Here is a 12,703-nt window from a genome sequence, read left to right as displayed (position 1 = left end):
GTATGCTGCCTTTCCACAGTTCCAACCATGTTCAAGGCGGCTTACAACATGAAAAAAAGACATAACTGAAGCATAGCAAAAGTAGTCATAAGCAATAAATATAAACATCAAAATATATGCAACCAAACTGAACAATTCCCACATCAATTATCAGATATAAAATAAAGATACCAACAGCAACAACCCCCTCCAGCAACAAAAAACAACAACACATCAAACAACACCCTAGCCCAAGAGTCCGCTCGGCAGCTTCAGCTTTTGTAGCTGGAGTCAGTCCGGGCCCCTCCCTCCTTCCCAGGCCAGGTGGGAAAAGGCCTGCAAGGCAAGGAGCAGGTCTTCCAGGACTCACAGCCAAGAGGGCATTGTATCAAATCTGATACCTGAACATGCAATCAAACCCAGTAAATTAATTGAAATATTTGTGTAAAAATTCCTGTTGCAACTGGAAGTTGGCAACGCTTAGGAAATAAATACCACAGTCTTCTCCACTCTTAGAGCCAAGTTTGCCATCATCCCTGCATTGTGTAAGAGTGTGAAGAAAACCAAATGGGTAAGTTACAAAATGCTATAGCCAACATGGTGCCCTCTGTACATTGAGACTCCAAATCCCATAAGCCTCAGCTAGCATGGCCAATAGTCAGTAATAACTTGAGTTTTAGTCTATTAAGATCTGGAGGGTACCATGTTAGCTATCCTTGGTACAAATGAATCTGCTATTGTGATTTAGCAATAAAGTTAATTATATGCACATATCTGCTTGAATGTTAGCACAGCCAATTCATATAAAAGAAGACCCAAAATATTCCATTTGCAATAGAATAATGAAATATGCCTTTCTGAAATCGAAGAGCACCTATCAGTTCTAAGCCACTTCCATACTCAATATGTCAAGCTCAGGTACTCAAGAATCATTTGGACAAATGGTTAGCAGCCAATGGTAGAAGAACAACATCAATTATTCCCTTGGTCTTGCCCTACCAGCAGCTCTCATATAAACTTACCTAGATGTATCTAAAACTGGTACAAGTTCACTGTGGAGCCCAAATGCGCACAGAATCTCATCCAGCCCTCTTTCATGCCTCTCACTAAGCTCCCAACTCCAACCTCCCTTAATGCTACAATTGCTAAGAAGCCCAATGCTTAAGGGTATGGCACCAGTTTCTCATTTTTATTAAACCTTTGCATTGCCCACCCATCACCAAAAAGGTCCTTGGGCAGGTTACAAAGCAGAAAACAACAATGTCACAATTGATACTAATTTTAAAAACATACCAAGAGTCACTAACACAGGGACAATGTCGAATTACTTTCAAAGGGTAACCAACAAGCAGATTCCCCAAAAGGTTGGACAAAAAGGTCTCCTTAGCATGTCCTGTAAATCTATAGAATTGGCACCAGGTACACATCTGAAAGGCAGGGAGTTTTGGAGTCTGGGTGCCACCACAGATAAGGCCCTTTTGCACACAAGCACCCTACAGATCTCTAGGTGGTATTGTTAACCTCCCCTGCTGATCTTAGCTCCCAGATTGGTTTCAGTCCTTTGAAGATAGACATTTGCCTAATATCCCAAAATAAGAAAATTTAATGACTTGTCTAGAATAAAATGCATAAATTAGCATCTATTATCACTTAGCTACAAGAGACAGCACATGCACCAATTTAGCATGTACACCAATTAACTGTAGCTAGGACGCATTTATTTTTTCTTAGAAGTCATTCTAGATCAGTAGTGGGGAACTGTTCCCTTCCTCCCTGGACAGCTTTATCACACTTCTTTTTCTGTAGCTACAGGGCAAACTCTTATGCAATGCCAAAGACAAAGCACACAAAAAGAGGGTGTTCATTTGCATGTGCTGATTGATATGTATAGCTGCAAAACTAGAAAAAAATCACTGTAATTTAAATATTACTTCTCGCCATAATGAGAAAGACTGTGACCGAGGGATTTCTGTGCTAGCTCAGTGATGCTGACAGGCCAACTTCAAGGTCTCTGACCTTCCTTCTTAGAGTTTTTATATTTTAAAAGCATTTGGACTGGACAGCCCTTTAAATAGAGGACTGTCCTTCAACAGCACTTTAAATTAAGGAACAGTCTCCTTTAAAGTAGGGCACATTACCACCCGTTATTGGACACCGACACAAACGTATTGATTCTGATCACAGGTGACAATCTTTTATCCAGCTTTTTGAGATAGTCCTTTGAGCACCTTAAGAGTCGATACATTTTAATGGGAAATTCCCAATATCATACAGGTGGATCCAAATATCATACAGTGGTACCTTGGGATGCGAACAGGATCCGTTCCGGAGCCCCATTCGCATCCTGAATAGAACGTAAGATGCATCTGCGGGTCACGTTTTGCCGCCTCCGTGCATGTGCGTGATGTCATTTTGAGCATCTGCGCATGCGCGAGCGGCGAAACCCAGAAGTAATGCGCTCCATTCCGGGTTGCCACGGAGTGTAACTTGAAAACGCTCAACCTGAAGCACATTCAACGCGAGGTATGACTGTATGTTGGATTCACACAGGGCTGAGGGGCCCTGTGGCCCTCCAGATCTTACTGAACTCATGATTCTCATCAGCCCTATGCAGCATGGTCACTATTAAGGGATGATGTGAGTTGTAGTTCACCAACATCTGGAGAACCAAATGTCCCTTACCCATGGAAGAGGAGCTACAAAGTGTGACAGTGACATTGCAATCCTCTGCATGTTTACTTAAAAGGAGACCCTCCTGCTGTGTCCAGTAGGGATCACTCCCAGCAGGTGTTTAGGACTGCAGCCGGCCCTAAATGCAAACTTGGGAGATATAGGGAGGAAATGAAATATTCGGAGTGGCAGCTTTAAGACCAAGAAAAGGGTACCTATCCAAGACTGCCAAGAAGTGATTCAGGAGAAAGACACTCAGTACCAGTAGGTTTACAGAAGTCCAAGTGTGTTGGCGCAAACTGGAAAGTAAGAAAAGGACATTACAAGAATGATTTTGAGAACTGCTTCGTTTTGGTCTCCGATTTCCCCACCTCCTTTTTTCTTCTGAGAACTTGCCCACCAGGTGGGTCTTTGCAACCCTTATATAAATATTTCAACTCTAATAGCTTTAAACAGACTTCACTTTGGAGTCTGGATGATCTTAAAACTCATTCAAACTTTATTCTCACAATGAAGTTTGAATTAGGATTTTGTAAGTTTATATTTCACTTGCAGTAGGCTTCAAGGGCATGGTATCTTCTGACACTGCCTTCCCTAGTATTCCAACAGACATTACATGAAACAGACTGGTCCCTAATATAAATACTGACAATTTCTTGAGAGGCAATAATTTTCAAAAAGCTTTAACAACAAAAAATAAAGTGTCTTTATTGCCAACGACCAGGGACATCTATTTTAAGTCATTTGAAGTATTCACCTTATTTGGCCAATATTGTTCAGCATATTCAAACTTTCAACCATGAAAAGAGAGAGGAGGAAAATAAGCTGCTACTCTGAATGTACTCTCTCCAGTTTAGAGGTCAGCAACTGCTGGCCCTCCCAAAAGAAAGAGATGAGGTGGGAAGAGAGGAGAGATGAAGCTGTGGTAATGGGACGTAACAGGGAAGACTGGTAAAGGTAAAGGTAAAGGGACCCCTGACCATTAGGTCCAGTCGTGGCCGACTCTGGGGTTGCGGCGCTCATCTCATTTTATTGGCCAAGGGAGCTGGCGTACAGCTTCCGGGTCATGTGGCCAGCATGACTAAGCTGCTTCTGGCGAGCCAGAGCAGCGCACGGAAACGCCGTTTACCTTCCCATGGGAGCGGTACCTATGTATCTACTTGCACTCTGAGGTGCTTTCGAACTGCTAGGTTGGCAGGAGCAGGGACCGAGCAATGGGAGCTCACCCCGTTGCGGGGATTCAAACCGCTGACCTTCTGATCGGCAAGTCCTAGACTCTGTGGTTTAACCCACAGTGCCACCCCCATCCCTGGAAGACTGGTAGGGCAAAGGAATTATGAAATTGTCCCCACTGCCCTGGCTTCTCAGACTCTGGCCTGGTTCCCATATCATGGTAAGCCAGCTATGGCTTACAGGTATGGCACAAACCTGCCTTGCTCTTCCTTAATTCCTTTAGATCAGCACAGTTTGGCAGCTAATCCTAGGTCTGGCTCAGCGTGATGTCAAAACCCAGGATTGTGGTTAAGCTCTTTCCTCTTCAAGCACAATCTGTAGTCAAGAATAGACTTTAAGGAGTAAGAGTTTATCCACAATCCCGGATTCAGATGACATGCTAAGACAAACCTTGGCTTAGCTGCCACTCTTTGCCGAGCTAGAAGAACCGGGAAGGAGGAAAAGTGGCCAAAATCTTTGCCCCAGAAGCCAACTGAACCATTATGTTCAAACATGGCCCCTATCTCACTCCGACGAAACCAGCTGCTGACCAGTTTTAAAGAAAGTGGCTCAAGGACAGCAATCTAAACCACCTGAAGCAAAATTCTCTGCACACTCCCTTGGGAAACCAATGAGAATTTCTTCAGAGTTAACACGCACAGAATGGGACTATTAACTTGAACAGTCCCATAAGTTTCAGAGACGCTAGCGTGTCTTTGAGGAGGGAAGTCCTTTTCTTTCTACGCAAGGTCATACTCTACATGCTTGGAACAATTAATGTACACAACCTCACACAATTATTGGATCAGAATCCCTACTTCACCCAACAGCAGGAATTTTTAAAAGGTGATGGAAGTCCACCCTTTGGAGACCCCATGAATACAGCGCTCTTTTGTTAAGGTCTAACCAAGACTCTCAAAGACGAGTGCGGCAAACTATACAGAAGCAAAAGGGAAAGAAGCAGAGGTTATGCTTCCTCTTTTCAGACTTCTGGCACTATGTGCAAAGGAGTAACTTGCCCTTTCTCCCTTGATGAAATAATCTGGGGCCATGCATCTTGCCATGTGGAGAAGCTAGAGTTCCTGCCACCCTTTGAATGGTGCGCACAATGAAACCATGCGCACTGTTGTCTCCTGCCTATTTCCACCATCCTGTAATATGTGAAATCATCCTAAGTCAGGCATGGCCAAACGTGGCCCTCCAGCTGTTTTGGGACTACAATTCCCATCATCCCTGAACACTGGTCCTGTTAGCTAGGGATGATGGGAGTTGTAGTCCCAAAACAGCTGGAGGGCCAAGTTTGGCCAGGCCTGTCCAAAGTGATTCTCAATACAGTAAGCCCACAATTTACGGTTATGTTCCGTGGATATAAAGCCTAATGCCAAAACTAGTAAAAGGTAAAGGTAAAGGTACCCCTGCCCGTACGGGCCAGTCGTGTCCGACTCTAGGGTTGTGCGCCCATCTCACTTAAGAGGCCGGGGGCCAGCGCTGTCCGGAGACACTTCCGGGTCACGTGGCCAGCGTGACGAAGCTGCTCTGGCGAGCCAGCACCAGCGCAGCACACGGAAACGCCGTTTACCTTCCCGCTATAAAGCGGTACCTATTTATCTACTTGCACTTAGGGGTGCTTTCGAACTGAACTACACTTAGTCAAAACCCAGTGCTTTTTTCTAAAAAGTATGTTTAGGGGTCCTCTCATTTTCCTACTCATATTGAAATACTGCCCCTCAATGAGGCCAAACTTAGATTCACAAAATGCTTAGGGGTATGCGTACCCCCAGGAAAAAAAGCACTGTCATTGGCGGATGGGACTGCCAATTATGTATTGCTTTGTAACGATTTGTTGGGTCTCTGGACCGTAATAAAGACTGATGATGATGATGATTGCCAATATCATTTTCCTGGAACCTTGTCCTCCCCCTTTATTTTATTTTTAAAATTTGCCACATGCATAAAGCCGAACACGTACAAGTTAAACGCACATAAATTGTGGGCTTACGGTATTCAGCTTTAGTCCAGTCCTACTACAGTTATACCACAGTACTGTGTAGAAAAAAGACAGCTTTATTTGAAGCACAAATCCTTTCATTACCGACATTATCTTCCTTCATATTACATGATAATTAACCACACTCTGGGCAGGGGCCATTGAGAGCATATCCAAAACAAGTTATACGGTAGCTTGTACAAAAGGGGGCAGGCTTGGAAAAGACAGTAGCCCCCATGATCCATTGTAATGGATTGCTTTGAAGTCATTTCTGCACCGATAAAGTAATTTTTAGCCTCCTCCTCCTGACCCGTCCCATAATTTGCCCAACCTGCCCTTTATTTTGCCCGACCAAAGGTGGCAGCCGTACAGCCACCCCAGGTTCCCCATTTCTGACTTACACAATGAACGAACCAGATTTTTCAAGCTAGTGTCTCCCACTCTGTTTTTCATTTGGTACTCTCTTCTGTTTATACTTTTACCCATGGAAATATGCAACTGCTACTCATCTCGTTTATTTGCATATCAGTCCTGTTCATGGCCATAATATTTATATAGTACTCTTTACTGAGGTCAATGCCACCAGGCCTTTTGCTGTTGCTGCCTATGGCTCAGTGGGATAAAAGGAACGAGAGCCAATTTAAAAAGCTAAAGTGCCTGCTTGTTTTAATTAACCCTCCTAGAAACATATGAACGTCTAAATTTAGAGTTACAGTTTTTATATTGGGTGTCATATTGAGATTTAATAAACTGCATAAAATGTAGTGCTTAAGTGTATTAGATAACAACAACAAAAAAATGTTGAGGTCAACTTCATTTAGCTTTGATAGTAGAAAGCCAGGATGGGTTGGGGAGAGATTCTTCCCTCAGTAACATAAAAGGAAGTCAGAACAGTGGCAAACCAAGCAGTTACTTTATATCATATTTTTCCTTCTTCTCCCAGGAGTAATATTTATATTATGCATTGAATCACAGAGGAATTGTCACTGCAGTAATCAGGAGGTTGCAGGCATTAAACTGTCAGGAGAAGTAGGTGGTAAGAGATGGGACCATCAATCATGGAGGATAGATTACGTGTGTCAGCCAAGACAAGACGACTTCAGACCTAAATCCACGCGCATTCTTGTAAGCCCAATTGCAGTCAACTAGATTTATGAACATGCAAATATGTTCAGGCCCACAGCCTAAAATAGCTGGAAACAGAATTTTTCAACATTTGGTCAAAAGTTGTGGATATTCACGTGCTGCAAATGAAGAACTGAACGAACTGACTGTATAGGCTCTGCTGAAGGACTCCCAAAGAAAAGCAGAGACTAAAAAAGCTGATTAAGAGCACCATTTTGATCAGCCTCTGAAGGCATAGGCTTACACATTGCAACACCTAAGAAGTGTTCCACCAGATCAGACTGTCTAGTCCAGTATCTTGTTCCTCACGGTGGCCAACCAAATGCTTCTGGAATATTCCAAGGAGGGCATGAAGAGAATAGCCCTCAGGAAGCCTGAGATGACCCTTGGGGCAGTTCCCCCCTCTATCCACCCTTCCCTGTGCCCTGAAGCGAGTGAAGCACAGCAAACCTATGCCATCAACTCCTAAAGAGACTATCAGCTGGCCTGAGAGAATTGTCGCTTGGCATCTTACGCCATTTATTTGTTTTGCTATTTTAAATCTTTTAACTGCCTTAGGTGCCTTGGCAGAAAGGTGGTATAAAAATAAAATAAGTACATGAAATAAATACAATAGTATTCACTGATAGATCCATCCTTCATTCATCTGTCTAAACGGCTTTCATAGCTAACAGCCTCCTTGCCATGTTTATTTATGAAATTCGCTGCCATTATTTAGTTCTGCGTTATGTAAAGCAATACTTCACTTTGTCTGCTCTTATCTTCTGCCAGTCAGTTTCATTGGATGAACTCAAGTATTATGAGAGAAGGAAAGAAACTTCTCTTTATCACTTGCTTCACGCAATGTCCAATTTCATAACCCTATACCATACCCCCATATTAGCCACTATTTTCCTCAACTGAAAATCTCCAAGTATTGTAGCTTCCCCTCAAAGGGATGCTGCCCCGATCATTTTCATAGCCCTTTTCTGCTTTTTTCTCTAACTGTATGATATCCTTTTGGGGTTGTGGCAACCAGAACAGCACAGAATATTCCAACACATTTGGCCACATCATAGATTTGTACAAGGACATTCCAATATTGACAGTTTTGTTTCTGATCCCTTCGCTAGTGATCTCCTAAATGGAATTTGCCTTTTTCACAGTCGCAGCTCACAGGGTTGACATCCTCAGCGAGCTATTCCTATTAATCTATTTGCTGGTTGACTACTTCAAGTTCAGACCCCATCAGCATATATGCCAATATATATGCTATGTCAAGATTATTTGTCTTGAGGTGAATCACTTTACACTTACTTATATTGAACTGTTTTTGGCATTTTACTGCCTATTCACCAAGTTTGGAGGGATTGTTTTGGAGCCCTTCATAGTCTGCTTGGGCTTTCACCACCCTGAATAATTTGGTATCGCCTGCAATCTTGGACACCTCCATACTCATCCTTATCACTAGACAATATCCGAAAAAGTTAAAAGCACCAGTCACAACAGAGATCATTTGGGAAGTCATTTCTCGTGTTCACAGAGCTCCCAAACGTTATGTCCATTATGTCTCCAACCCCTTTAAACATACAGGCCCATGTGTTTGCCAGAATGGATGAGCTGTAGCTCGGTGGTACAATACAGGCTTGGCAAGAAAAATAGGCAATCCTTGAGAAAGAGTCCTTTCTGAAATCCTGGAGAGTCACTACGGGGGAAAATTGACAATACTCAAGTCGGCGGACCAATGGTCTTAGCCAGGCTTCCTCAACCTCGGCCCTCCAGATGTTTTGACACTATAATTCCCATCATCCCTGACCAGTGGTCCTGCTAGCTAGGGATCATGGGAGTTGTAGGCCAAAAACATCTGGAGGGCCGAGGTTGAGGAAGCCTGGTCTTAGCTTCCTATGTTCCAGAGTGTTCGTGCATTCTGTCCACACAAACATACGCTTGGCCAAACTTGGCCCTCCAGCTGTTTTGGGACTACAATTCCCATCATCCCTGACCACTGGTCCTGTTAGCTAGGGATGATGGGAGTTGTAGTCCCAAAACAGCTGGAGGGCCAAGTTTGGCATACCTGATAAGACAACTTTATTCACTACCTGCCCTCATATACCACGGATTGTGTTGGCTATAGGATATTGAAGCAACTAGGAAGTCCTAACTGTTGTATTGTGGTGTAGCGGTTTAGAGTGTCAGGCTAGGATCTACGAGGCCAAGGTTCATATCCCCAATCACTAGGTGACCATGAACCAGTCACTGCCTCTCAGCCTAACCTACCTCACAGGGCTATTGTGGGATTGAATGAGGAGGGGGGAGGACCATGTGTGCCCCCTTGAACTCCTTAGAGAGAAAGGGTGGGATATAAATGCAATAAATTAATGTCCTTTCCCACAAGTAAGTGGTTCATAATCACATTAAGGTTTCCTTTTCAATTAAAAACTTGATGTAGCCCCCCCCCCCATTGTCATCAGGAACACAACTTACGGGGAAGGGAGGTTTAAGTGAAAGTTGCCTCCTTGTGTGGTGATCAATATAAGAAAAAAAAGCTCTCATTGGCATCAATGGGATCCACAATGCTACATGTGGGAGGGGAAAACATTTTCCACTGATATTGTGGCTGGGAAGGCAAGATTTGAGCCTCCTTCTCCATGGACTGCATTCCTGAGGTAAATTCCTATAACAACATCAGCGTTTTAGTTTTAGAAATCCCATTACATGATTGCTAATCATTTTGTTAGTGTAATGTGTAGTTAGGTCCCGAGTTATTATTTCTAGAACTGACTATGGTCACTGTACATCACTTACAGGCCCTGTAATACAGTGGTACCTCGGGTTACATACGCTTCAGGTTACATACGCTTCAGGTTACAGACTTCGCTAACCCAGAAATAGTACCTCGGGTTAAGAACTTTGCTTCAGGATGAGAACAGAAATTGTGCTCCGGCGGCGCAGCGGCAGCTGGAGGCCCCATTAGCTAAAGTAGTGCTTCAGGTTAAGAACAGTTTCAGGTTAAGAACGGACCTCCGGAACGAATTAAGTACTTAACCCGAGGTACCACTGTACACTGCAGATAACATTACATGATCATACAAATAACATTTCTTAATGCTTGTGGAATTTCAAGCATAAAGATTTGTTTTCTAAAGGCTCTTAGGTTGTTCCTGCTAAAGACTGCAGTATGTTTGGCACTGGAATCGATAAAACAGGATTGGGGTATATGTTGCCCTCCATATCTTGCTGGACCCATTATCTCTGACCATTGGGCATGCTAGCTGGGGCAGATGAGATTTGAAGTCCAGCAATATCTTGAGGGCCACCTCTGTTGCAAAAAGTACACTTCATTTCTCATCTCCTCACTCTTCATGAAGCAAGCCAGGCTTCCTTCTTTTACCTGAGGTAGGATGATGAGTGGGAAGAATTAACTGAATCAATGTTTTCTGAACATGAATATAGCCATGGTTATTCTAAAGGCCACCACATTACCAAATGCAAACCAAAAACTCCTTCACCAATCATTTTAGTTGTATTAGTATTAAATACCAGGCCTGCCACAGTGCATCTACTCACCAAACTAGACCTATTTTACCCAAAGCAGGGCTGCATTCTCGCTCAAGACAAACCTGTTTCTGAATAAACTGCTTAGTCTATAGACTTTCTTCCCAACATGTTTTTTTTTTTAAAGAAAAAAATGTTATTCACACCAAATACCTAGGTTTTGGGTACCTCTGAGGTAAGCATCCCTTTTTTAAAAAAACAAAACAAAAAACAGCAATGAATAAGGGCATCAGTGAATAAGGGCATCCAAAACACTAACCAATCCATTTCTCAAATGCCACTCAGGAAAATCATATAAATTACATATACACAGACACACATTTTCCACATTGTTCAAAAAGCAGATGTTCAACAACTAACATTAAAAAGTATATCTGGTTTTTAAAAAACCCATTGCCTTTAAAAACAACACCCCCCCTTAACTTTCCCCCCTCCCTGCACCGGAGATCAGTAATCTCCTTTGCAAACATTCCAACCTAGTTCCAGTCTGTGCTTCACTTTTCCATTTTTTTTTACCTTGAGACAAATGTTTTTCCCCCTCAAAGCTGAAAGCTGTCCAAAAAAACAGGACCACACACAAGCACAGCCCTACCGAGCTGTGCTGATCACGTTCCTCCTGTTCCTGCTGCTGCGGCTAAGGACACACACACACACACACACACACACACACACACAAAATGGCGGAGGGGGTGGGCTGCTTTCCAGACAGACTTTCCTTTCATGCACTTGAGAGGAAAGAAATAGTCAACTCACACAACCAACCCCCTGCCCTAACACCATGATCTCCTCCTCGCAGGACACACAGGCAGAGACAGAAGGAGATTGTTGCAGACTTGTGGGGTACCCAGCGAGTCTCCCTTCTCTGTACCACACACTGCAGCCCCCCTTCCCGCTCCCCCCTCCATTTGCACCTCCCAAAACATTACCCTCCAGAATAGATTACAACTTGTGTACAGTCCATCTGGCCTGCAGCCAGCATGGGCCGAACAATGAACTATTCCCCCCCCCTTGATGAGAGGAAGAAACCCACACACACCCCGCTCCAAAAAATAAACTTCAATTTCAGCATGGGAAAAAAAGCAATAAGGCTACAGATCAAACCTTACCTTCTACCCAGAGCTCCTCCACATTGGTTTCGAGATTGGCTGCTCTTAATCCCACAGCAAAAGCCCCGAATATCAGAAGGCCAACCACCAAAAATTTCCCACAGTTTTTCTGAATGTAACAGCCCAGTTTAAATAACAGTCTCTGAAACTTTGCTCTTAGCCACAGTGGTGATTTTCTTCCAGTAGCCTTTCCCTGTAAGGCAAGGAAAGGTTTTGTCAATGAAGGGCCTGTGGAGACTCACACACCACACACACACTGTGGTGAATTATTGCCAATAAATAACATAATATACCCACACAAAACAATGAGCATTTTTTTTCAAGCATCACAATGTGACAGTAACTTGACAGGCCAAGGTATTAGGCAGTCAGCTCTACAAAATATTTCCACACACACATATACATATGCACAGTTGCTCATGTACAAAACAAAATACATTGTGAGGTGGGCTTTCTTTTTTTTAGCTGATAACTACCCTGTTCATAAATCAGTTCAGACTGCTGGATTACATCACAACTGAAATGTATAAATGTACACACTCCCTCATCTAAAGCAGCCTAGTCCCTTGCCTTCTCCCTAAAAAAGCCACTCGATTAATAATAATAATAATAATAATAATAATAATAATAATGTTGGTAAAGCGGACATGGAGCATGTGATTTTCAACAGACCTGTCAAGGGGTGGGGGTGGGGGGAGGGGAGAGAGAAAGAACATTTTCCTGTCCTGTCCTGAGGGGCTTTATGGGGTGCGTGGCAAGAGGAGCCTACTTAATCACAAATTGTTGCCATCATTCATTCCTTGCCTTCCCCCACTTCGTAGTAAACTCTCGGCCCACGTGGTCCACAGCGCCCTTAACATCACAAGCTAATAAGAGTTATTCATTTCCATACGGTTTGGAGACGCTGTGTGATCTGAATTAGGAAGCAGAGCAGCCATCTGTAAAGTTACGACAATATTTGTGGACGGAAGAGGGCAGCCACATGGATTTCTTGCTCCCACCCCCACCAAAAAAAGCCTTCAAAAAAACAAATAATAATAATAATAATCTGCTCACTGAAATGAAACGATCGGGCCGGGAGGATGCTGCT

At 43.4% G+C, this 12,703-nt stretch overlaps 1 protein-coding gene across 2 annotated transcripts in view; it reads right to left on the bottom strand.

Moving 5' to 3' along the window:
- The window catches only part of PTCH1 (patched 1), a 109,077-nt gene that overhangs the window by 82,829 nt on the left and 13,545 nt on the right, over nt 1-12,703 (bottom strand). For both annotated transcript variants that reach the window (XM_083576494.1, XM_083576493.1), the window contains exon 2: nt 11,614-11,806. In XM_083576494.1, coding sequence (XP_083432620.1) covers nt 11,614-11,806 — 193 coding nt within the window. The remainder of the gene's footprint in view (nt 1-11,613; nt 11,807-12,703) is intronic.

Source organism: Podarcis filfolensis, assembly GCF_964270895.1.
Source record: "Podarcis filfolensis genome assembly, chromosome: 11".
NCBI classification, from domain to species: Eukaryota; Metazoa; Chordata; class Lepidosauria; order Squamata; family Lacertidae; genus Podarcis; species Podarcis filfolensis.
Note: the sequence above shows the minus strand (reverse complement) of the source record. Positions and strands in the feature narration are given on the sequence as shown.